The sequence below is a fragment of the Meleagris gallopavo genome, chromosome 22, assembly GCF_905368555.1.
Source record: "Meleagris gallopavo chromosome 22, MGAL_WU_HG_1.1, whole genome shotgun sequence".
Classification (NCBI taxonomy): Eukaryota; Metazoa; Chordata; class Aves; order Galliformes; family Phasianidae; genus Meleagris; species Meleagris gallopavo.
In genome coordinates, this window is record NC_139425.1 from 3,919,100 (window position 1) to 3,944,940 (window position 25,841).

General features: G+C 51.0%; 2 protein-coding genes and 1 long non-coding RNA gene across 5 annotated transcripts in view; 2 read left to right on the plus strand and 1 right to left on the minus strand.

Annotated features, from left to right (window-relative positions):
* Window positions 1-1,097: 1,097 nt before the first annotated feature.
* LOC146542939 (uncharacterized) lies at window positions 1,098-2,852 on the plus strand. Its single transcript, XM_085241351.1, has one exon. It carries the CDS (start codon window positions 1,877-1,879, stop codon window positions 2,771-2,773), a length of 897 nt encoding a protein of 298 aa, XP_085097477.1. The 5' UTR covers window positions 1,098-1,876; the 3' UTR covers window positions 2,774-2,852.
* Window positions 2,853-5,763: 2,911 nt separating this feature from the next.
* Window positions 5,764-9,714, minus strand: LOC146542940 (uncharacterized). The gene is made up of 3 exons (XR_014887699.1): window positions 9,596-9,714; window positions 8,834-8,880; window positions 5,764-8,029 (listed from the first exon to the last, which is right to left on the minus strand). It is a non-coding gene; the product is annotated as an uncharacterized LOC146542940 (long non-coding RNA).
* The window catches only part of PPP1R16B (protein phosphatase 1 regulatory subunit 16B), a 49,312-nt gene continuing 33,160 nt past the window's right edge, over window positions 9,690-25,841 (plus strand). The window contains exons 1-2 of one of the 3 annotated variants that reach the window (XM_085241349.1): window positions 9,690-9,834; window positions 24,575-24,975. In XM_085241349.1, coding sequence (XP_085097475.1) covers window positions 24,729-24,975 — 247 coding nt within the window. In that variant the 5' untranslated portion in view covers window positions 9,690-9,834; window positions 24,575-24,728. Of the gene's footprint in view, window positions 9,835-9,856; window positions 10,251-23,895; window positions 24,477-24,574; window positions 24,976-25,841 lie in introns of those variants that run through there. The other 2 variants (XM_010722325.4, XM_010722326.4) reach the window with 2 other exon arrangements.

Here is a 25,841-nt window from a genome sequence, read left to right on the forward strand (position 1 = left end):
GCATTCCAACCCGCAGGCACACAGCCCAGCCCATCCTGCAGCCATCCCCTGCCATCATGGCACTGACTGCCCCACCAAGCGGCTCGTTACTGCTTGTAAGGCTCACCTGCCCATGCAGGCAGGCAGTCTGTACCCAGCTCTGCTTACAAGCAAATCTCATGCCTCTTGCTTCTGGACTCTAAGTCTTTCAGTACTTAAAGGGAGCTTAACAGGAGGGAGAGCAACTGTTCACGCTGCCAGACAGAGACAGGACAAGGGGGAACAGTCTTAAGCAAAACAGAGGGAGATTTAGGTTCCATGCAAAGAGAAATCTCTTTACTCAGAGGGCGGTGAGGCCCTGGCACTGCTGCCCAGAGAAGTGTGGGTGCCCCGTCCCCAGAGGCATTCAAGGCCAAGTTGGATGGAGCTGTGATGCCCGAGCTGCCGCGTGGAAACCCAGGCAAAGGGCTGGAAGTGAGTGGGCTTTAAGGTCCTTCCCAACCGAAGCCATTACGTGAGTCTAAGCATACAGAGAGATGCAGCTTAGAGTCGCTACCAGGGAAGTCTGTTGGGGAGGGAAATCTTAAAGTTTCAGACTATTAATATGCAGTGATTCACTGCAGAGATCAGGCTACAGGAGTGAAATGCGAGTTTGTGACATGAGGCAGGGACCTGAGGTAGGGAAATGAAGCTGAGAGACAGGGCTGCAAGCTGGATGACCACATTCAGAGGGCAGCATGAGATGCTTACATGCTAGCAGGGCCATCAGCAAGCGTAGCCATCAGGGATACAGTTGTAACTGTGCCATGAAACAACTTCACCTGCACCTGGAAAATGACTGGGGGCAATCCGCCAACAATGCAAAGCTGAGATAACTGTGCCCCTTTGCACCTCTACAGATCTGCTGCTCTGCTGAATTTGGAAGAACTGCAGCCACCCTGCAGGCTCTTCGCAGGGGTCAAAAGTGGGTCCAGTCCCCCAGAAGAGCCTCAAGAACCATCTGGGTGACGGAACACAGCGTACCCTCACAAGGCCGCGCAGGATCCCAAACTGGGAGGAGCGGCTGACGCAGCAGAAGGCCGTGCAGCCATCCAGAGGGATCCGGGCGGGCTGGAGAAACGGCTTGAGGGGAATCTCCAGGATTGCACCAAGGGGAAGTGCAAAGTCCTGCCCTCGGGGAGGAACGACCCGAGGCACCAGGGCACCTGAGGAGTGACCAGCTGGAAAGCAGCCCTGCAGAAAAGCCCCTTGGCCGCCAACGCTCTCCAAAGCACACTTGGAGGCGGCTTTGGCAAGGGACGTGAAGACTAACAAAGGCTTCCTTCCACAAATACGTTGGCCAGAAAAGGGAGAGGAATTAAAACATTCACCCCCAACCAACCAACAAATAAGACAGGAGATCCAATGACTGACAACTGACATGGAGCAGGCTGAAGGTAATATTAAAGTTCATACCCTGAGTAGGATAACACCCTCCAATAGGAACGTGCTATAAACACACAACTGATGTTCATGACTCTCCACCCAAGACACGTTGAAAGTCACCCCAAAAGGGAACAGATGAGGTTAGGATGTGAGGGAAAGTCCTGGAGGGTGCAGAGGAGGGGCGGGGAGAGAAATTAAGGAGACAAGAGAAACAGAGAAGCTGCGCTGCTCCTTCCCCACCAAGACAGGGATCCCTTCTTGCTAAGCACTGCCCCTTCACTTCTTGGTGAAAAATACCCAGGATAGCATTCACTTTGCTAGCGCTGCTATCAAACACCAGCACGGTCACAGCTACAGCACTGATCAATGGCAACACCAAATCCATTCCATTGGTTGCTTCAATCAATCCTTTATTTGTCACCGCTTGTGAAAATGTCCCATTGAAAGTCCTTGGGTGGACTCGGGCAGGCCAATGCCAACAATAGGAACGCCACGGCAACCGGACAGCAAAGCTCCACCTGTGTGCGCACTTGGTGACGGCATCGCAGAGTCACAGTCAGCCCGTGACCTCACAGTGCGCCGGGTGCCTATAAATAGCCAGCGGGCCCAGCCTGCGTTGAGTCTTGCTGGCGACTCTCGAGGTGTGAGCGTCTTCCTGTGGGAGCACGAGACACTGAGACCTTGCCAGTGCGTGAGACAGAGGAGTCTTGCGAGCGATTTGCGAGTGGAGGCGCAGAGGCTGCCGACTGCTCCGCAAGAGGCAGCCTCCAGCGAATCCATCATCCTTGGGGCTCCAAATCCATCCTTGGAGCCCCACAGCGCCAGGGCAGCCGCAGCCATGAGCCAGGAGGCGGCTCCCAACCCGAGGCGCAAGGCGTGGGTCTGGCCGGTGGAGGCCCGCGAGGAGCGGTGCCCCATCTGCCTGGACCACATCGTGGACACCGTCCGCGCTCTGCCCTGCAGGCACATCTTCTGCAGGGTGTGCATCCAGCAGTGGACGGCCAACAACCCCAGCTGCCCCCTGTGCCGCCAGAGGATCTTTGGCAAGCAGCGCCTTGACTGGCGCCCCTCGGCTCAGCCCCCGACCCGCCGGCCCCAGGGAAGGCTGCAGCGCACCAGGGAGCGGCGGGACACGAGATCTGCCCGGAGATCCCGCAGCGTCCCAGCACGGAGCCCGCCGCGCAGCCGCTCCAGGTCCCCCCGGCGGCTGGTGCGCAGCTCCTCGTGGCACGGGGAGCTCAACCAGCGCAGCCGCTTCGAGGAACCGCCGCGGGAGGACGAAGACCGCGAATGGCTGAGGCGGGTGGCGCGGGAGCGGCAGATGGGCGCCGGAGAGCACGCGCGGCACCCCGACGGGCCTCGCTTGTGAGGCTACGAGGACGGCGCCGGGATGGCCCTGCTGCCACAGAGAGGGCGTGGGGGGATCTGGGCACTCTCAATAAACCCTTTCATGCACCCTAAAATGAGCAGTTGTTGTGTCTCTTTCATTCTGGAAGGTAAACCATAAGCCTGGAATCCCAGTGCAAAACGGGGACGGGGAACGAGGAAGAGGTCGGCTGGTGAAACCGTTGACTTCCAGAGCCCTGAGAGCCCCAGCTCTGTGACTGCGTGGCAGCACGCACCAGGGGGGCAGAGGGCTGAGCAGGGCTCTGCCTGCTGCTGCAGCACAGCCCGGCCGTGTGGCAGCTGCACCTGAGGCCGCACGGCCACCAGCGACCAGGGAGGGGCTTTGGCACGGCACTTGGGGAGCGCAGAGCCCACCGTGCTGCTGCTGCTTGTCCTCCTCTGGAGCTGCTGCAGACGGGGCCTGTCCTGCCCGGCAGCAGCCACCCACCCGGGCTGAGCCTCAGGGCTGCTTCTGGGGCAGCTCCCCTTCACATCTGCTCCACGGAAGGTGCCGCTGGGGCTCTGCTTTTCAGGCCAGCTCCGGCCTTGCCCTCTTGGAGCAGGTGGGGACAACATGTCTTCAACAAGGCACTGTTGTAAAAGAGCTGCTTTTTAAAAATGCAAAGCAGATGAGTTGCCACTGCTTTGAGATAGGAGGACTAAGGCATTTAACTGCAAATGATAAACACAGATATCAAAAAGGGCTCTCATTCTGCTTAGGCTGACCACTGCTTCACTGTGATGCAACACCATTAAGTCAGAACCACCTCCGGAGGATGGCCACTCCAGATGACTGGAGCATCTCCCCTATGAGGACAGGCTGAGGGAGCTGGGCTTGTTCAGCCTGGAGAAAAGAAGGCTGCAGGGTGACCTCATTACAGCCTTTCAGTACCTAATGGAAGCCTACAAACTGGAGAGGAATCAACTCTTTGAAAGAGTTGATAACAGCAGGACAAGGGGAAATGGTTTTAAGTTGAGGGAGGGGAGGTTTAGGTTGGACATAGGGGGAAGTTCTTTACAGAGAGAGTGGTGAGGTGCTGGAACAGCTGCCCAGAGAGGCTGTGGATGCCCTGTCCATCGCTGGAGGTGTTCAAGGCCAGGTTGCATGGGGCCCTGGGCAGCCTGGTCTAGTATTAAATGTGGAGGTTGGTGGCCCTGCATGTGGCAGCAGGGTTGGAGATCCATGATCCTTGAGGTCCCTTCCAACCCTGGCCATTCTGTGATTCTGTGATTATGTGAATGCCAACCAATTATCAAAACTCAGAAGCTTCTCATGTGCTTTGTAATAACCAATTCCAAGTCTTTTTGTATTTTTATAGTGCTGACTTCCCTTCTGCCCTTGTGTTTTCTTAAGGAGCCAAGAAGTTCAGTAACTTCTTATCTCCTTGCTAACGTGTCAGCACCTTCAGCACCCTCAGAATGACAGATGCTTCTGTGTTGCAAGTGCTTATGTAGAGTGGAAGAGGCTCCGTTTGGATAAATTCATCCCTGGCTATATGAATTCTCATCTGTGCAGTCACCTCTGTGGCAGCTGGGTAACTGCACGATGAAACCCCACTGCTGCCAGCAGAACTGCTCCCTGCAGGGAAGAGGGGATGCAGTGCGTGTCAGTGAACGCTTGGAACGAAACCCTTCCAGATCATACAGCAATTCTTCTAAGGAGAACTAGAGTAATAGGTTTGTCTTGGCAAAATGAAGTGTGTGCGAGCAAAACCCACCTATGACAGAGCTACAAACTTGTTCTTCATTCCTTTCCTCCTGGTACTTCTCCTCCTTGTGAAATCCATCCTTCTGCCTGAATGTATCAGAAAGGCGCTCTGCAGGAGAGCTCTGTCTGCTATTACCTTGCTGGTACAGCTGGAGACAGATGCTTAACAGGCACTCAAGCTCTCAGAGCAGGAAACTTCCCATTAATATTGATTAGAAACAATTTTTTCTCATTGCAACTACTACAGCACGGTGTATGTTGCCATTAGCACTTCTTGTTACAGCTGTTTTGGGGTTTTGCTTACTCATTAGGATCTGATTGAAAGATGGTCTTTCCTTTCTTCTGTAACATTAACAAACTCAGTTAACCAGGGTATGGAAGCAGAGGTATGTAACTCAGCCCGCAATACTGGAGCCATGTCCAGGCTGACTGCAGTGGGAAAGGAGGTAACTTTCTGCTTCTCTGCTATTGCTAAAAGCTCAGTGAAAGCACTAGAAGTCTCAGATGCTGCAGAACAAATGCTGAGCTGGTGGCAGGAGCGAGGTGTGTGTTCCAGCAGCCATCCACGTGCAGGCTTCCTGCTGCCTCTGCTGTGCCTGAGCATCTGAGTAGCTGGGCCACCATTCTTAGGGAGAAGGAATTCCTGAACATGGAATGTGCATTCAGAGCCCAAAGATGCGATCCCTGTTTTGTCCCAGCTGTAGCTTCCTACGCTTGGGCCCTGATTCAAATCCTGCTAGAACAAATAGGGCGACTTTCATTAACTGCAGAAACCAGATCTGGCCCTAAAAGACAGACAAAGACTTGTGACACGCCTGCTCCTGGGGAGGCTTTTATGCCTTCAGCTATCAAATGTGCGCTCTGCTGAGCAGCAGCATTAAAGTTTCATGGCCCGCCGGGATCTCTGTTTCCTGATGGCCACGTGTGCTGCCCGGTTCCAGCCCTGGCTGCTCCCCATGCTCTGCTGCTCCAGAGGGATGGGACTCCTGTGCAGCCCCATCGAAGGGTCTACAGCACGTGTCTGCCAAAAGCCAGTGCTTAGGTTATGCTTCAGGAAACATGCTTGCTTTTTTTCTCTCTTCCCAGAGGTTCCGAGGCCAAGTTCAGATGGCATTCATTAAACTATTGTATATTAAACAAATGTCGGGCACGCCCTTAAACATCCAGCCTCGTCAAATATCTGAGTGCCACTGGGGATTTTATGGCTAAACACCGTGCACTCTGTGTACACAGCTTATCAGACGGTATTTGCTTATACTGGGGAGAAGGCTCGCGGATGAGAACAATTATGAGGTCCAAGTGCCGCACACAGAGATAGTTTAATAAATTGCTGATCAATAGATGTCTGGCAGGAGAAGGGAGGACTCTTAGTGAGGTCAGTACGTGACAGTTGGGTGGAATGCATCAAAGCAGAGCTATGGGCAATATCATAGTGAGCACACCCCTGTTCCACAAAGAGAATTACGGGCAGAATGATTTCTTCAAGGACAAAACCCGAGAAATTCAAGGCCATTATCAGGGACAATGTCTTACTTCAGTGAGAGAAGGGAGTGGACACAGCTGAAAATAACTGTTTTATCTCAAAGCTGAACCATCCCTCAGTAAATCTACCACCTTGCTTTGACTAATGTGAGCTTTCTTCCCTAAAAACACATTGACCCTTGGGCTGCCCAGAGGCTCCTCCTGATTCAAAGCCCCTTTGGAACAGGAGGATACTTTGGAACTGTCATCTTAAATTCCCTGCTAACAGCCTCTAATGTTAGCACCACGAGGCTGTGCAGCACCAGAAGCGTTCCGTGCCTTTGTCTTGACTTTAAGTTGGATGTAACCTTAAAGCCTTTCTCCCAGGCACACAGACACCGGGTTAAACCAGCTTCCTTCTAACCTTCAAAATTTCCAGCCAGATGCAAAGTTTGCACCTTGAGACAATCTTCCTAATTAATCTTCCCACCCTGCTGTGCAGAAGGTAAGTAATAGGCATTAACTGCAGCCTGAGGATTGGAGGAGAGGAACAAGATGCAAAGCTGTTATAATGCAAAAGCTTTTTAGCCCTTGAACCGTGCTGGAAACAGAGAGATCATTGTGGTGTTGTCCAGCTGGTCTTCCCCCAGAACTGCTCAGGTCAGTGCTTGCTCCACGCAGCTCTGTTCCTCAGACCCTGTAGGCTGTGGGTCTTTGCTATTTCATTCCTGCCAGGGTGTGAAATCTTCCTGCACACACACAGGTCAGCCTGGCCCTGGCTCTCTGCTTTGGAGAAGTTTACTCTTGGCCCTTTCCTGGCTTTTGTGCCTGCAGTAGCCCTTCCTCTGGGGAAATGCTGGATGTTCGAAGTGTTGCCTTGGTGCAAAGTGTTTTACTTACAGAGAGCTGATCTTTGTGCCTACAGAAACAAGGAGAGATGGATGCAGGCAGACAACCTGCCCCTCTGTCCCTGCCTTAGTTAGTATTTCTGCTGTCACTTTCAGGTTTCCCTCAGTGCCCTCCTGCCTCCTCTCTCCTACTGATTTCCTTCCTCCAATTCTCCTTTTGCAGTCAAGCCCTGGCTGTTCCACATCTCTCTCTGTAAGACACCACGAGCCTTCCCATAGCATTGCAGAGATTTGTGCTCAGCTGGGGTGGGTTTCAGCACAGACAGCAACTGCGTGGGGCTTCTGGAGGCCTTTTCAGGACCTCTCACCATCCGCCTCACATTGCGGTGACAGCGACCACAACCTGGAATAACACATCAAGAGACCTCAGAAGGTCGTGAAAAAAAAACTTGGCTAGGAAATTAAACCTGTAGTCGTGAAAACATAAAATAAAGGGGAGAGGGAATGCAGGGCAATGCCTTTAGATGGTGCACTGTGGATTCCAGGGTGTGGGGCTGCTCCCTGCTGTGACGAGCTGTTCCTGTGTGAGTGTACAGCGATGCAGTGACAACAAACATGCCAGCTCTGCATGCACATGGAGCTTGGGCTGGGTTTTACCATGCCCTCACTTCTACACTTCTGACCTCAGCACAGGACTGGCAGCTCCTCCTGTGTGTGCAGCAGGCTCTGCTCGCTGCCCTCCACCCGCTGCCGCAGCGCTGCAGCTTTCTGATGAGCTTTTTTTCTCCCAAAGACTCAGTTGGATGCTGGCGCCTGGTCTGCTCCCTGAGCAGCCTGCATGTCATAAAAGCATGAGAGGAAAGCCCTCTTCTCAGACCTTTCCAGCAAAGAATGGAGGACTTACCCAAGCAAAGAAACTCAAGGGCTCAAGGAAGAACCAAAATCTTTGCAATTTTCTTCTTTTTTTTTTGGTTGCAAACATTAGATTACATGATGCAGGGAGTTTGGATGGCATTAAAAAACAAACAGCTGCATATCTATTCTATCTCCATATCTTCACGTTGGCAAATGAGTGGAGAGCTTTGATCTGCAGCCAGCAGTAGGGACAGAGCAGCATCCTCCCTCAGCCCTGCAGCTGCTCTACCTTCTCAGCTCCGGGCACTGCGAGGGCCTGCAGAAACAGTGCTGCCCTTCTCCTCCTGATAGCAATGCTTAGACCCCACTGCAGAACAGAAAATGAATCTTTGTGTTTTCAGTCCCGTCAACTGTTCAGATGTGTTTCATCTCTCCGCACTGACTCACTGCGCTGGCCCGGAGCCAGTTTATTTATATGACTCTCCCATCATTACCATACGTGCCTCAGAAAGCAGCTGTGCTTACAACACATTTTTCAATAAACAAACTGAATTATGGGTTTCAGAGCGTGATCCTGAGCCTCCTAGCTCTCCTGAAGCCCGGGGCTCAGCTGCTGGCGTTGGAGCATCCCACAGTCCTGAACCTTGGGGTAAGTGGGGATCTCAGAGTGCTCCTAGAGCCACCACTCACCTTCACCCTGCCTGAACATTGCAGCACCATTGTGGATGCATTTAGGAGGAGGACATAGTTGTAATTCCTTCTCGTTAGCTTTGTTTTCCAGATGTTTGCATTTATAAATGCATCCATCGGATGAGTTTGTATGATTAAGACACTTCTCCATGTGTCACTGGTGACTCGCACAAGAGGTGATGGCTTTAAGTTGCACCAGGGGAAGTACAGGTTGGATATTAGGAAAAATGTATTCACCCAATGAGCAGTGATGCAGTGGCACAGCTGCTCAGAGTGGTGGGAAAGTCACCATCCCTGGAGGTGTCCAAGAACATGGAGATGTGGCACTGAGGGCCATGGGCAGTGGGCGTGGTGGGGTGGCTGGGGTTGGACTTGGGGATCACAGGGTCTTTCCAGTCCTAATGATTCTGTGACTGTTGAAATGCAGTTCTGCTGGGCTGTAGTACGGGAGTTGTGAGATGCCATCAGACGGGACTCCTACCTTAAAGCACTTCCATGCTCTGGATGCTTCTCCACACCCCGGTACAGCTGCAGAGACACCAATTCATTACCCGTAAGCACTCAACCCTCATTGTCCAGTTCAAAAGAGTGACCCACATCCCAATCCGAGGCTGTTTGTTGCACTAGGCCCTTGTAACACACCCACAGCTCGCTGATCAGAGCCATCTCCTGCCTCTCTGTCATCTGCAGCCGTGCAGAGGCTGCTTCCCAGAAGGAAATGGGGCCGATGGTGATTAATCCTGCAAGCCTACCGAAACCCATTTTGCCCTGCAGAAGGCACCGGGGCTGGATCTGACGGAAGCATGAAGCATCAGCCCCGCAGGGTGAACTGGGCAGCACGGTGCTTGCTGGCTGCACTCCCAGGGCACCAGCAAAGGCTCTGACCCGCCTCACTTTGTCTGGGAAAGGAGCCGTGTTTGTGCCCAGCATCAGTCAGTTTCAGAGCTTACAAGCTCGATGTGAACGCTGCATTGGAGTTTCCCCTTAAAAATACCGCTGTCTCCTGCATCGCTGTGACAAACAGGAACCGCTGCCACGCTCGGCTGCTTCTGCTGACCAAAAAGGGGCGAAGCGGCTGCTAACCCGGATATCCTCCGCGGCCCTTCAAACTCCAGCAGCCGGGGTTTCCCCTTATCTCCAGCCGCTTTCGGCAGACTCAGGAAGACGGAGGGACGGCTGCGTTCTCCTAGCAAAACCCGAAGACCCTTAAAAAACCCCCAGGCAACTACAATGTATCACCCACCGGCCCCACGCACCGCATCTCCCCGGAACGCTGCGGGGCGGAGCGGGACAGCCCCGCACCTGCCGGGAAGGTCCGGCCCAGGGGCGGGCGGCGCTGCTCGCCCCGCTCCCCCCGGCTCCCCCCCGGCTCCCCCCATCCCCGCCCCGCCCCCGCGGCGCGGCCCCACCTCGGGGCGGAGCCGGAGCGGCGGAGCGGCGGAGAGCTCGGAGCGCGGCGCTGGGCCTCGGGAGCCGCCGCGGGTGAGTGCGGAGCGGAGCGGAGCTGGGGGAGGAGCGCTGCGGAGGGCTCTGTGCCGGGTGCCCCTCGGACCCCCGCCTGGAGAGGGGCTGCCCCTGCGGAGCGCGTTCGGGGAGGTGCGGGCGGGGCAGGGCCGAGGGGTCCCAGCGGCTCCGGGGCTCCGGGAGCGGTGGCCGCAATCACGGCGCGGAGTTGGGGGAAGTCGGCTGGCCGAGCGGGCGCTGGAGCGGCGCCGTGCCGCTCGCCTCGGGAGCTCCGGTAATTCCTCGGTGAATTTGTCCGACCTTATCTTGGACGCGGCTGATGGTGAAGGCGTAATTACCTCTTTAAGGCAGTTTGCTCCCAAGGGGGACCTGCTTCGCTGTCTAGCGTGCCTTCGTACCGGGGGTCGTCGTGCGGAACCCGAGGGGCTGAGGAGGTACGCCTTGCTTTGGTTTGCTATTGGGTTTTGCTCGTTGCTTTGGAAATTCTCTCCCCTTTGGCATAATTCAGGTGTGGATGCGATGTTCTTGAGGCAGTGTAAATATAAACAGCCGTAATTGCTGGAACGGCACCGGGGTGCTGGCTGTGGCTGTCGGTGTGAGTCCTGCGGGGCTCCGGCAGCTGTGAGCATCGGCCCCTCCGCACCCGCATCCGGGTGTGATGTGCTTGGGGTGACTCTGACAAGAGAACCAGTTCTCGCTCAGCTCTCTGCTTAATGATTGTGGAAAAATCTCTTTTGCACCAGGGTGATTCTGCTTGAGGACGAAGATGTTTCTAGGTACGGCGTTGCTGAGGGGAGCACAAAGCTGGGGAACAGCAGTCTGCATTGGGGCCTCCTGTGCTCCCTGAGAAACACCCTGAGAGCAGCGCGGTGAGCAGCAGCTCGGTGGGCTGCCCTCGTGCTCACCTTGACCTGCGTTGCCCTGGTGCTCCTTGCAGGCAGAGCAGAACGAGGCCCTCGCTCCGAACTAAGCTGTCTGGAGGGGCTGATGCTATGTTCATTGTGCTGAACCTGAATGTGAAGAGCTTCTTTGCATTTGTGCTGCCCTTGCTTAATCTCTGTGCTAAGAGTTGGAACCAAAACTGTGTGTGAGGCTGTAAATCCTTTTCCTCAGTTATTTTGATGGGTTTTGCTTTGTGTTCTGAGATCTCTGGTGGGGTTGAAAAGCGTATATTCCTTCTGCCTGGAAGACGCATATGATTATTTCATAACCGAACCGAGGTTTGAAATGTTGAACTTTAGATATCTGTGCTGGATGCGATGAAACCCTGAGATACTGCTGCTGCTTTCTGACATCAGGGGCATGTGCCCGGCCTGCCCACTGCTAACAATGTCGTCTTGTTGGGTCCTCTGAGCTGGAAAGCAGCCCTGTGTGAGTGTGCTGGTACCAATGGTACCGGCTCCCTGTGCCCCCGCATTGCTTCTGCAGCTACTTTGTTGGGACCTCATTTTCCCTGGGTTTAATAATTTATAAATGCCTGTTGCCTCCAGGCACATTTCATCCAGTAAGAAGAAAAACATCAACCGGTGTTTACTGGAATACTGGTTGCAGAGTCTGAGGCTGACAAATAATGGAGCCTTTGTGGATGGAGGGATGTCACGTTTTTATCTTATGTAAATGAGTGAAAGAGCAGAATTTGTCTGAAAGGTCTCTGAGATGTCCTTCCCTTCTTATCTCCATCTTTAAAAATGTCTCCTCTCCTCTTGAGGCGAAGGGGAGTTTAGCTGTGACCTTCCTTAACCTGATACTGGGTGTGAGTCTCCTTTGCTTCTATCTGCATGTGGCTCAAGTTTGGAAGCCGTCATGTGTTCAGTGGTTATAAATGAAGGTAGGAGATGGAGGGTCTACATCTGCACAAGGTTCGTTTCCTTGGCTGGAGAGAGGTCAGCCTTTCTGTGGGCAGTGAATTGCCCTCTCCCTGTGGCAGATCCTGTGCTGTCAGTGCTGTGCTTGGGGTGGCCCATTGCAGGAGGGGAAGGCTGGCTGTGTCCTTTGAAACCGCTCAGAGGCGATGCAGTGGGCAATCATATCCTGGCTCATTGCCCTAAGGAGCAGATCTTGCCTGCTATCAAACCAGTTCCCTGCGTTCTTCATGTAGAAGCCTTCTCCTGCCCCAGCTGCTCTTGCTGCTTTCAATTCCCCTGATTTTTGTTATGGCACTGAAAATGGAGCGCTGGCAACTCTTTTGGTGAGCTGTAGATGAGGGTATGAGCTGGAAGTGCTACAATCCCAGTGCCTTCCTCTGCCTCTCCTCCTCCTCCAGGTGATGTTGTGCAGTGGGAGGATGTGACCCTGTGCTGAGCATGGCAGGGTTCAGGAGCACTGCGTTGCCCCAAGAGCTGCAGGTGTGAGCAGGGACGTGTGAGCGGGGTCAGCCGCTCGCTGTGCGCTGCTGCTTGAGTTACAGCACCTCTGTGGGCAGCCCTGCCAGCTGGCTCTTCCTTCAGGGATGTTTAAAGAGGCTTATCGCAATCTTACTAGAAATCTGTCTTCTTCTGTTAATCTATAGTCTCCTCATCTCCTCTCCACGTGCTCCTATCTCATTCATCTCGACAGCGCCCTTCTGCCGGCTGCTGCGCATCCATGCTGGTTCACTGCCCTGCTTGGGGTTTGCTGCTTTGCACGCTGCTGCTGCTTGCTCTCCAACGTAGTGTTTGCTTTATGTGTGTATATATGTGTGTGTATATATGTATGCGTGTGTATAGAGAGGGAGATCTGTATCTACTTGGATATCTATCTCTATAGCTATCTATGTGGATATAATCTATGTATCTATGCAAACATATAACTAGTATAGCATATATAAAAATAAATATGAAGCCTGATAATAAATATATGCAAATAATTGTAGATATAATTTTGTATTATTTTTAAGGTGATGCTGGGGCTTTTATGGCTGGGGTGAAGGTGAGCAGCCTGATATCTGCTCCTGTGTTGGGTCTTGCTTGGCTGCTCAGTGTCAGGCATAGTGTCAGCCTGAGCTCATTGGGAGCCCTTGGTAGTCCTCCTTGCTGGGGCACGTCCTGCTTCTTGGGGTGATGCATTTCTTCCTGCTGGACCTTCTTGCAAATTTCACAGCAATGTGTAAATACAGTGGCTAGCAGAGCCACGTAGACGCCTAGAAGAACGAATAGCTCCAGGAACGCTGAGCCTCGATACCCATACAAAGCAAACACGTATATCAGTTGATGTGATTAGGTGAGCTGCAGGGTTGCTTGCTCTAGAGGCCTGGCTAACAAGTTCACGGCCTCTGACAAAGATTCTGTGGCCACCCCTGCTCACAGAGACTGCCCTGAATCCTGCAGCCAGGAGTGGTGCCCCAGCCTTTCCTTGCCTTTCCTCCCACACAGCATGCTGGTGCTGCCATGGAATACTGCTAGCTGGAGAGGAAGAGATAATGTGTTTTTTTTCCAGAATAGTCAGCTGATGGAATCCCATGGGAAGGGGTTGCAAAGCAGGAGGCAAGCGGGTGGGCATTCCAGCTCCATGTCTTTCTGTAATTCAGTGGAAGAGGGCTGAAACACGAAGTGTGCTTGTTGGGTACTCTTTTCTGTTTGCATTTGAAAGAGCTTGATAGGCTGTGATTAATGAGGCTAAACAGAACTTTGATAAGTGGTAAACTCCAATGAACCTGAAACAGAAATGGCTTTATAAGGTGGTTTTGCTTCCATGCAAAGCACGGATTGTGGGTTTCTTACAGCGCTGTTTGGTTTGGAGCTGGCAGCGTGTAGCATGGGCTGTTCTGTTGTACAGCGGGAGGAGAAGCTGAAGGATGTCCCTTATAGGGGCGGCCATGGTACAGCAGCTCCTGTCTCTGTGCAGACCCTCCTGCTTTCTTTTCTGCTCTAAGTTAATGTTCCCAAATTTGGGTCATCAGATCTGCATCCTGGAGCCCCCCATGTCCCCGTATCCAGGCTCTAATTAAGGATGCTCTAAAAGTGGTGGGCTGGCTACCATGGCTTTGCAGATCGGAACCATTGGCCTAATCTATTTTTAAAGTGAATTAAACTAGAAAAAGGCAGTGTCACTCTAGAGTAAGGAGCCACCTGGGGAGGTAACCCAGAATAGTTGTTCTGCTTTGACTTTGCACCCTATCTCATTTCAGAAGGACTTTTCTTTCCATATATATGAAAGTTTTGTAAGCACATAATAGAGGACATGCTTTAAGCAATCAATGGAAAATACCTTATTGTTCTTGAGGTGTTCCCTTCATTGCCTCTCTAACATAGGCATCCTTTTCCCTAATAAATCTGCCCTCTTTCTTGCTGCCCCCTGCAGAGATCTGCGCTCCCTCTGTGCAGCACAGCTCACACAGTGTCAGGTGCCCATATCCAGCCGATAACCTGAGCTGCACGCTGGGGCTGGGTGTAAATTATTAGCAATGCCAGACCTGCTTGCTGTGCTCAGCTCGTGTTGGCTGGGAGGAGTGGGGATCTTTGCATGGTGTTTTGAGTTGTGCTGAGACGCTCTGCTGTTACGCTGCTCTTTTGGATTTGTCAAGCTCAAGTTAAATGTATATAATTTTAACATCTCATGATTCTTTGGGGGCTGACTCATGTTTTTTTGGCCTGGATGAATCATAGCTCTTGAACTCCATTGCTAAATTCATTATGCAACAATTATAGGGTTGGAAATGCCACCCTAAGTGCACACAAACAAGCTGGCAGCAATTTTCCCCTCCTTTTCTCTCACCCTGTGTTGCCAAGAGATCTCCCTTGAGAGTTTGCTCGTTAGCTCTTAGCGCTGTGCTGCAGGTGAGGGGCTGTTCAGCACCCTGCATCACAGCACTTTGCCCTTGAGCTGGAAAGTCCATCATTTCTGAAGAGGAGAGAGAGGTCAGCCGGGGGGGAGGCTGGAGGTGCACAGCTCTGCTCATCCATGCTAGTTGCCTTCCCTTTGTTGCAGATGGCACGTGTGATACTGTGGTGTAGTGATGGCACCTCTAATGGTCTGTATGGGGAAACCCCAAGCAGTTCCACATAGCAATAGGGGATGCTGGCAGCATCACACAGGTGTGAACTGTGTGGACCTCCTGGCTGAGTAGTTCAGAGGTCAAATAGCTGTCAGAGGAGAAGCACAAAGGATGATTTGTGCCCCATATTGCCTGAGAAGCCACCATCGTTTTCTCTATCTAGTACTAAGCTGAGATTTGTACTGGGCTTGGCTTTTTGTTACTGAGGTCTTGAGTAAATGTTCTTCTGGTACGTGGAAATAAGAAGGGCTTTGTACACTATGGGCTTTGCTTGTTGACTTTTTCAATTCACTGAGGCTGCTGGTGGGAGCCATGCTGTAGATGTCTGTGGGATACAGAAGGACCATCTCCACCATCTGCAGGATCAGATTGCAGTCTTTAGGACAATCCTGTGCCTGAATTTGACTTTCCCTATTGGAAGATGGATTTTTTCTGCCATCCAAATAAAACAGCTTGAAAGAGCAGAGCGTTCAATTGAGGTAGGGATGAAATGGCAGAGTGGGTGTCTGGGAAACTGAAGAAAATCTCCCTTGAGCAGCAGTTCTTCCCAGCAGAGGTCTGGGCCTTCCATCTCAATATTTTGGGAAAGTCTTTCTCCCCTTAGGAAGTCTGTTTGACATAAGGGCGTAGCCATGCATTGAGCATGTGAGAAGACTCTCCAGGAACACAGTCATGGCACTGAGCTTGCTGGAGTTCAGGAAGCATCTGGACAACGCTCTTAGACATGCAGTCTGAGGTTTTGGGTGGCCCTCTGTGGAGCCAGCAGTTGGACTCAATGATCCGTCTGGGTCCCTTCCAACTTGGAATATTCTGTGATTGAGCCTTCTGCTCATGGATGGATGAGGAGAGGGACCCGTGAGCAGGGAGCCCTAATATTTGTAAATACAGAAGTGGCAGAAGCCAAGTAACAGCAACACCACTGAGGATGAGGCATTTTTGGTACAGTGATGGCAGTCAACTCAGTGTATCAAAAGTGTCCCAAGTCATGTTTGCAGAGTAATAAATGATAAACATTTGATGAAACTTTGTGTAAGAACAACCATATTGTCAGCGCAACAGGTCAAGCCAACGTGCCATCTCTGACTGTGGCTATGAGTAGATGCAGAAAACATGAAAAGTAGGGCATGTATGGTGACGTACGGCTTGATAACTGCGCCTAAAAATAAGGTACTTTAGAAACATAAAATCTGCCTTGCAAGCAAGGCAGCAGCAAGCAAGGCGGGTGTTTGATTGAAGACTGAAGCTGGTGATGCTGGCGCTGCAGAAGGCTGTATGTTGTTTAAATCTGATGGTTTGCATCTGAGATGAGACAAAACGAGCTGGGCCTGAGCCGAGGTGGGAGGCAGTGGTGGGGCTGTTAGTGGAGATGTTTTCCCTTGGCCGAGACCAGCAGCGTCCTGCTTCTCGTGCAGTGCTGATGCTGGTCTGCATGCCAAGGAGCCCTCATCCCCTGGAAGTGTTTTGGGGCAGCTTTCTGAAAGATGCACTGAAATACTCCCATGAGCTTCAAAGGGACAGTTGCCCAGTGGTGACAGTATCACCTGGTACTGATCCTCACTGCCATTGTTGTGCATGGGCTGATACCTATAGCTGCTGTACATTACTGCAGTGAAACCTGACTGTGCCATGGGTATTGGGTTGTAGAGGTGGACAAGGGCCTGAAATTTTTGGCATGGAGGAACAGTGGACACGTGGCTTAGTAATGGAACAAATAGGTCATCGTGGAGTTCACTAGGGCATAAGGGCAGTGCCGTAGGCCACCAACTCAGATGCATGAACTGTATGGAACAACATTTTGTGCACTGTAGTGTGAATAGATTTTTTTTCCCCAAATCTCTTTTCTGGCAGAACCTGCAGGCTCCAGGTGGATGGAGAACAGCCCTGCCCCAACAAACAAGAGATGTATGGGCTCCTCTGTGTTGTGTGGTTGAGACCTCGAGGGTCATCATAATGGTTATAGATGAGCTCAATAATGTCAGTCAGCATTAGAGCTGAAGGCATTTGGTTAACAGTAATTAAATGCTAGTGCTCTTTAAAAGGAATGAATCAGATTGTGGGGAAGAGCATCTTCTCCTGTGTCTCCCACAGAATCAATAGTCCTCCTGGTAGATCTGTAACAGGCACCTTCAGCTCCCATCAGTCACATCCATGCCAATCACAGAGCAGCTGGAAGCACTGCATCACCCCAGCACTGCTTTGTTCCCATGGTGTGCTGCTGTCATTGTCTGTGCCATCCATCCTGCAGCTGGGCATGCTGATGTGCAGAGAGCACTTGCCTCTTTCTGAAAACTCCCAGGGCCGTGTGGCTGTGGGCAGAGAGGAGCCGCAAATGGAAAATCCATTCCCTTATCTGACCCGGTGCTGTGCCCCAGAAGGGCAGTTCCCTCTGTTTTTTTTTGTTTTTTTTTTTTTTTTCCATGTGCCAAAATGTGTGCGAGTGGCTTTAAACAATAAAAGGACTTTGGTCAAAAAGTGCAGCATGCAGGCAAACAACACTCCGTATCTTACAGGAAGGGTGTGGGCTTCTGCAGTGGCGCTTTTGAGGTCCTGATGGAAATTAGCCTTATTTTTTTTTTAATCCACATCTTACTCTGAAGCCTGATTTGTGGGCACTTGCTGTTTTCAGGCTCGAAATAATCCAAGTTTGTAGCATGTGATGTCGGCGAGGAGGATCTGGATGTGCAGATCTGCGTGCATCCTCCAGTTGCAGGGCTGGTACGAAGCGGAAGCTTTTCCAGGAAAACAAATGGGAGGCGGTGATACCGCTGCCACAGATGGGCTGGGCTGCTCCCCACGTTTCGACCCGCACGCATATCATGAGCTGTGGAAAAATAAATGGAGAGCCGAATGGGAGACTTATGCCCCCAGTTAATTTCTGTTCTGTGTAATCAGCCCTGCTGCGTGCTTTTCCTTCCCTGCCAGCTGCCTGGCTCAGGGCTGGGTCTGCCTCATGCGAGGGCAGCTGGGATTGGGTTTGTGTTTGCACACAGAAGTCCCGCTCTGATCTTTTCTCTGCCTGGGGGCAGGGATCCCGCTGCTCCTCTGATGCTGGAGATAAATTTTGTTAGCAGATACTCTTCTTTGGGAGAGCAAAGGGGAGCGGTGTGTGTAATGAATTCCCGAAGGAATACAATTTCGTTGTCTCTGAGCATCGTGTCCTCTGGGGCTGTGACGTGCTGCCCTGGCCCGGCTGCGGGCAGAGGGGCTTTGCTCGTGGCTCAAAGCACACAGCCCTAATCGAGGAGAAGACAAATTGATGCAATTAGTGCGTGGTCCCTGAAGATTTGCAGGCTATTGAACAGTTTTCTCTATTACACAAGGCTTGTTCAGTGTGTGCTTTGAAACCAAGCCCTTGGACTTAGTTCTCATTTGAACTGGTTTCCAACTCCTGGCTCAGTTCTTCGTGTTCCAGCTGGTTGACGTGTCCCTGTCCCTGCTCCAAGCTGGTGGCTGGAGCCTGGAGTGACCTGAGAGCAAAAGGCACAACTGGGATTTCGTACTGCAGGGCCGGTGGGAGCTGCTCCAGCTGCAGCCTTGGGAGCACTGCATGGACCAGACGGAGAAGCTCTGCAGAGCAGCTCTGGCTTCCTATAGGAGCTTAGTGGCCACCACGTGTACATCTGGGGACCGGGGAGGCTTGTTTCACTTGCTGCTGAGGAGCAGCGTGTCCCCATGCAGCCTCGGGCAGGGGAGGGCTGCTTGGCACAGAGGGCCTTTCTGAAGGAAGCACAGAAAATAAGCCCGCATTGAAACGCTGCTGGGAAAAAAGAATGTATATTATGCTGGGTTGGGTACTCGCAGGAATAATGTGGTGAAAATATTGAGGGGACTTTCCTCAAACAAGTGCCAGCGTTATTAGGGGTGGAACAGTTGGGAGGAGAAGAAGTGAGGAGCTTACACTTTTCTGTTACCAGCATCAGCTCCAAAGGAGATCTTTGGACTTGCTGTTTCTCTCTTTTCCTCCTTACTCGGATTTCATTCCCACTGCTCGGAAGGAACGTGCTGAGGAGGGGGAGATTATCTGGAACCAGCGATAAAGCCTCCTGAGGCAAACATTTTTAATGCTCCAAGGAAGAATTGAGTTTTATGCTTCGAGCTTCCTGTTCAGTGAGGAATTATAGCTTACGTTGATTCACCTTCACTGCCAAATTCACCTCTGCATTGAGCAGCAGTGGAACTTCCCTTGTTGCAAACAGGTAGAATAGTATCTGAGCTTCAAGGAGGTAATTGGGGCACAGATTAAGTTACTCACTTTGCATACAAGGAACCTGTGGGAAAGCCCGGAATCTCTCCTGAAACTCCCCATTTCTCATCAGATCTCTCACCCAGAGAGATTCCCTCTCTTCCTCACTGGGGCTTTGGAGCAGCCTGGAGGAGCTGTGTCCCCTGAGGGCTCTTGGCTGAAATCTTTTTATGTCTTTCAAATAGCATTTCTCACTGCTTTGATTTTCCTTTCATTTGCTCACACTAGATGTGCGCTGCTTAAAACGCTGTAGATGCTGAGTGAGGAAGGGAGCAGTTTGCTTCTGAGATAGCAGTGAAATGAAGTCATGTAGCAGTGATTTTCACAATTCTCAGTGCTCTGTGTGGTTACCCTGCAGGTGCTGTGGGGCTCGCAGCAGGGTGCGAGAGGAGTTGTCTGATGCCTGTGAGAAGAACTAGCTATCAGAAGCCATAATCAGATTGAGTTAATCAAAGCCCCATTCCTGCCTGGCCTTGAGCACCTCCAGGGATGGGGCATCCAAAACGTCGCTGCGTGGAGATCCAGCCAGGGTGAGGGTGCAGGCTGCCTGGTGAGGTGTGATATTGGAGAATTGCACATTTCAGTTGCAAATAGCAAACCCGTGTGAGGCTGGGAAGCTGCATTGCAGCCTTTCACCACAGGCTTTCCGGCATCCTTCTCCCCTGTGGTTTGTAGGAAATATGACTTTCTTGTGGCATTGCAGGGGGAAGCAAGCATTTGGGGCCGGGATTCCTTGGAGGTGCCTTGCATCTCTGTGCTAGCTGTAGGCGATTTGAACTCCCAGTGCCTGGCCTCTGATGTCAGGACTTCTGTCCTCTGTCATTGGGCAGACCCAGCAGCTGAGTTCCCTGCTACAGGTATGTGAGATTGCAGTGGTTTGGGCAGTATTTCTTGGCACGGTATCCTTATCGGCGATGCTCTGATGAACCATTTGCCCAAAACGTGAGTGGTGAGACATGCAGTGCTCTAATAAAGTGAGAAACCCTCAGTTCTGGGCTCTGGTCAACCTAACGAGACTCTCTTGTTTTGATGTATCCTATGCTTATTTAAAAAAGAAACAACAAACAAAAACTTCTGATCATTGGTCCTTCAGTCCATCACCCTGCGCTCTTAGTGGCTTTCTGGCATCTCTCTGGTTGTCTCTGCGTGCTGTTTGCAAATGATGAAGAACAGCTCTGCTTTCTCCAGCTCATGTAGACAACCTTACCGGTCACCTAAGCCGTGATGCAGAATACACCTTGTATTGATGAGCAGAGACAGTGCTGGGGGTGATGCATGGAAAAGGAGCCTGTGAGTTCTTCACTGGTGCTCATAGCTGGATGCTGGAGGTTGTGATGGGCTGGTCACTATAACAGCACAGCTGAGCCTAAGTCCTGTTGGGAAGGTGAAGGGGAAATTCCGCTCCTTGCAGGAGTTGATGCACACAAAGTAAATAATTGGGCAGCTGCCTCTGCTGCAGGCTGCTTATGTGCTCAGGTCCCTGCTATAGGCTTTTGTGCTTGGTTTCCAATTCCAGTTGAGAGAAGATTAACTTGAGGTGGGGAGGAGAGAGCTATTTCTGTCGCTTTTCACGCCTCTGACTTGTCTTTATGCTGTGAATGCAGATGTTTCATCCAGTTCTGGGCCCACTCCTGCAGGTGTCTTCCCTCAAATAGTCCAGTGAAAAAGAATGATCACTTCCACATCAGCAGAGGCTGCTCTTGTACATTTTGCCTTTGCTTGGAAGGTGCTCACCTTTAAGGAATTCTTTGGCTGTCAAACTACTGCCTCGTGTCTGTTTGCTCTGCCAGAGTTTGTGTGTTTATATTTATTTTTTTTCTTTAAATAAATAAATAAATAAAGTGGAATGAAAATTAAGTCGCTTGATGACACTTACATGAAGGGCTCTTGCAAGAGTGTACACTCTGCTAGCGTCATGCTGTGCTTTAAGCAGCTCCTTGAGGAGATGTGGCAGGGGATTTGCAGGTCTTAGCTCTGCCTTGCCCCACTGCTGGTGACAGACTGCTTTCATGGACCCAGCCTCATCCTCAGCAGCGCTGCAGCCACATGTCTGCACATTGAATGCTTGGTAGGATGGACTGGGGGGCAGCCCTGGAACAGGAAAACAAGTGTGCTCTGTTTATCTCTTTCCAGGGTGTAAATAGCAGCCACTGTATCTGATGTGGGAAAATGTTTGTATACAGGAGGTGAAGGCAAGTTGAGGGTGCAGTGCACAGAGTTGGCAGCTGAAATCAGAGTGACAGAATCATAGAATGGTTGGGCTAAAAGGGACCTTAAATCATCCAGTACCACTCCCTACAGTTACTGGTTTGCCCCCCCAGGCTGCCCAGGGCCCAGCCATGGCCTCGGGCACCTCCAGGGATGGGGCACCCACAGTTCTGGGCAGCAGGGCTGAGGCCTCTGAGTGAAGAATTTCTTCCTAACATCTAACTTAAATCTCCCCACTTCTGGTTTAAAGCCATTCCCCCTGTTCTTTCACAGTCTGTCCATGTAAAACACCAGTCCCCTTCTTCCTTACAAGCTCTCTTCAAGGGAATATCAGTGTCTTTTGTAATGCGAATGAAACCAATGCCTAAAATAGTCCTCTTGAACTTAGTGAGATGCATCTTGTATGCAAGTGAGCCTCACTGTACAGGAAGCACAAACTTTTTTTTTTTTTTTTTTTGGTAGGTTGGGTTTGCCTGTGTTTGCATGCCATTGCAGGCACCACTTTCTGACACTGCTGGAGCAGGTCCTTCCTGTGGCTGCAGTCTAACAGTGTGTGTCTCACGCTGCTCCTGGCACGGCTCCCCTTGATGCCCCACGTCTCGCAGGATGTGCTCGGCTCCGAGCTGCTGAGCTCATGGAAACAGCGTGCAACAAAGTGCTCTCTTTTTTTTTCTTTTTCTTTTTTTCCCCCCTTTCTTTAAATAAAACAGAAACCAAAATGCACTGCCTCGAAAACCGCAGCCACCCACACAGCCAGCTTCTGTGTCGCTTTGCAGGTAAACAAATGGTTGGGCCTGTAACTTTGCTGTAATTAGACTGTGCTGCGTGTGTGATGAGATGTCAGCATACCACTTTTTTGGCACAGCAAGGAAACCAGGTCACTGGAAACCAGTGATGGAGCTGAGGTGTTTGTGAGGCTTTTTGGATTTTTCAGACTTAAAGAGGGGAGATTTAGGTTGGATATAAGGAAAATGTCTTCTATGGTGAAGGTGGTGAGGCACTGGCACAGGTTGCCCAGCAGAAGGTGGATACCCCATCCCTGGAGACACCCAAGACCAGGATGGACCAGGCTCTGAGCAACCTTTCTGGCTGCGGTGTCCCTGTTCATTGCAGGGAAGTTGGACCAAATGAGCTTTAAAATTCCCTTCCAACTCTAAGGATTCTATGATTCTGTCTGTGGAGGATGCTTGATGCCCTGTGCCAAAATCTGGGAGCCAAGCTGTGTATCCCTCCCTGGGAACCTCTGTGCTCCTCTAGAGGTTGGCTGGGTGGTTGGAGGACCGGCTGGTTCTTGGTGTTGAAGTGGCCTTGATGGGAGCAGCAGGTACCTCCTGGTGTTCATCCCCCTTTTGCCATTTTGTTCATTCCCCTCTGTGGGCAGCTCATCTCTCCCTGTTTTTGCTGTTGTGAAAGCAGGAAAGCTGAAATGTGGGTAAGCAAAGCAAGGTATGCTTCTCCTTGCTTTGTAACTTGGTGTCTTGCTGCACCTCTCAAATTCGGTCCACAAGGAAAGCTTCCAACTTGTCTTAGGTAGTCAGAGAAACACAGGCATAGTTTACATGCTTCCAAAAACCTACAGAACTAGGCCATCATTTCTACTTCACATCTCTTGAGATGTATTTATTCATCTTTCAGCAAACAATGGTGGAAGTGGGCTGGGAAAGGCGCTGAGTGGGAGTGCCGATGCGCTACGCTGAGAGGCATTTCCTGCCCTTATCTCTGCCACTCGAGGTATTGTCAGCGCGCTTCAGATCTGCAGCCCGTGTTACTGCAGTGGAGATCGCCAGAAAAGATACCTGCAGGAACGCCCACGTGGGCCAGAGCTGGGTTCATTGGAAGTGGGAAGAGCTTCCCAGCAAAATGCTGTGCTTGGGATGGGTGTCGGTCTCCAAATAAAGGGGTTTTGGGAAGAGGGCTGTTGATGCCCACTATGTGGTGCTGCTGCTGGAGGGCATTTGGGGCAAGTCGTTGGATTGCTTGGTGGGATCTCTCTTATGATAAACTTCACAAGGTTTTGGGTTTGTACCTGCATGGAACTGAAACATTATTATAGCTATTATTATTGTTAATTTACTTTTGCAATCTTGAGTTCTCATGGGACATAAACAGTTTTATTTTTGTTCACGTCTATTCCAAAACTGTCAAAATAAGGTTTGTGGGGACTAGTGAAGCTGCCCTTGGCCTTCTCTTGGCCCTTTGCTGGATGAAGTGACCTGCCTGTGTGCTCTGGCTGAGTTTGTTTGTTTTCAGTTTTCAAACCAATTATCTCATAGAGGAAGTGGTATGCCTCGCTGTCAGAAACGAGGTATTTATAGGTGAGGTCAGACCCCGGTGGAAAGTCTGTGGCAATATTTGAAAGGACTGGATGTCTCTGCCTTGTGCCATTTACTGAGATGCAGTGGATGTACTGCATGGTTTGGACATCTCCCAGCAGCTCCTCGGAGCTCTGATATTGTATGTGGTTATTTGTAGCTTGCTTCGATTTGGTGTGGTACGCGTTCAGTGGGTCTACTTGGAATGGATTTGTTCAGTTCACTTGTGGCACTGACTTTATTTCTTGTGCATCTTTCCCTGTGGGGCTGACCCATAAATCTGGGGCATGCTTCTTTCTGCTGTGGAGCAGATGATGGTGGCTGCCCGTGGGCCTCCTAGCTCACTGCTCTGTGGTGCTGCTGCTAAGTGATCTCTGGTGTTGTGGTTGCACCATGAGTCCAGGTCTGCACTATAACTGTGCTCATTGCTGTGAGCATGGAGGCTGTACAGCAGAACTAGAATGGGCTACGGTGTCGTGGAGAAAATGTCTGGGAAAAACGATGAACACCAAACCCCGTGTTTTTAAGTAGCTGAGGTAGTTAAAGTGTAGGTAATACCTCCCCGGGAGCCACATCCTATCTGTCTGCCCTTGGTTAAGACTGGAGTAAGAAGGGGCCAATGGGGTACAAGCTATGCTTGTGGCAGATAGAAACCTGCCTGGGGATGTGTCTCTCCAGAGTTGTCTAGGGAATGATGTCTGTGAAATGCTATGGAAGAACTTCTTGTTAGTTCACTTAAGCTTTGTTCTGCTCATGAAGGAGGGCTACCCTGAACTTCAGTCGTGAATGTACTGTATGTTAGAACTGCTACTTAGTCAAGAGGGTTTTGCTTGGGTATTTGAAGTGGGTGAGAGGTGGAATCACAAAGGCCGGTGAGAAGAAACAAGTGATGAAAATGCAATTAAATGAACCTTCTTTTGAGATGGTAGGTGTTGCCTGTTGAGTTTTCCAGTGGGCTGATTTTAATCATTTGTCTGCGTGGGGCAGTGAGAGTTGATCCCTCATACTTACCTCTCATTTCAGGCTTCCACCAACTTCTCATCAGACTGCGATGGGCCCTTCCCAGATTGGCCCCAGGATGCTGGTATAGCACCAGGCAGCCACGATCCCGAGGACCTGTGGTAGGACACCATTTCCAGCTGGGACGTCCTCTGGCCCCTCTTTCCCAGCAGAAGCGATGGATGCCCACGTGGACCTCCTGACAGAACTGCAGCTGCTGGACAAGGTGCCCACGCTGGAGAGGCTGCGGGCGGCCCAGAAGCGGAGGGCTCAGCAGCTGAAAAAATGGGCACAGTACGAGAAGGAGATGCAGCACAAGAAGCGGAAGCATGAAAAGAAGAGAAATGCTGTTAACCGGAAGAAAGTGTCTTTTGAAGCCAGTGTTGCCCTGCTGGAGGCTTCTCTGAGGAATGACTTGGAGGAAGGTAGGGAGCTTACATCTGTCAGTTCATTTGTTTGACTACCTGTGACGTCCATGTAGCTCCTCAATGTGAATGTGTTGACATCCATGGACTGCCCTTGGCATGGTGTTGGTCTCTAGAGTGTTGCTATCTCTGGCATAGCTATGGGTCGGGGCATTCAAAGCAATGTGAGACGCCAGCATTACCTAGAGTGACACCAGGAGTGGGTGCAAAGTGACAGGATGGGGCAGGAGTTATGACCGAGATCTGGGAAAAGGAAGGCGGCTTTCATCTCTTTCCTTTTCACGCTTTTCTTTTACAGAAAGTGAGAAACGCTTCTTTGCCTTCTGGATGTGTCTATTTTAGAGGCTTTTCAGAAGTCTGTCATGGGGATTTACATGTCAGTGTAAATCTTTTCAGATTCCCTGCTTGGGGGATTGATTGAGAGCTACATGAGTGTATAGATTTTTTTCCCTATTTAACATAATGAAAATCATTTCTTTGCTTAATACTTCCTGTGGAAGAGAAAGTTCCACATTTTTCAGGAATTGGTTTAATGGCACCGTTTCTGTTTTGCTTTTGTTTAAAAGCAAGAAAAAGATGCCTAAACGCCAAACCCAATTAGCTTCAGCAGTGCACGGGGGGAAAACCTGTGAGCTTTGGGAAACCAGGGCTCTGGCAGTTGTTTGGAAGCGGTGCAGCTGAGCTGAGCTCTGCTGATGCCACCAGCACTACTGCTGGGTTTGGAGGAACAGCAAAAGAGGCCTCTTACTCTCCCAAATGAGAGAATTGGGTCTTTGTTCCTACGGTGGCCGCTGCAATTCTCCTGTGATTTTAATAAATGAAATAGAGAACTTTACTTCCAACTTCCAAAATACTTCCAATGCAGT

Bases quoted from the DNA above. Each gene is read 5' to 3' on its own strand.
- LOC146542939 (XM_085241351.1), top strand. From the start codon at position 1,877: ATGCCAACAATAGGAACGCCACGGCAACCGGACAGCAAAGCTCCACCT.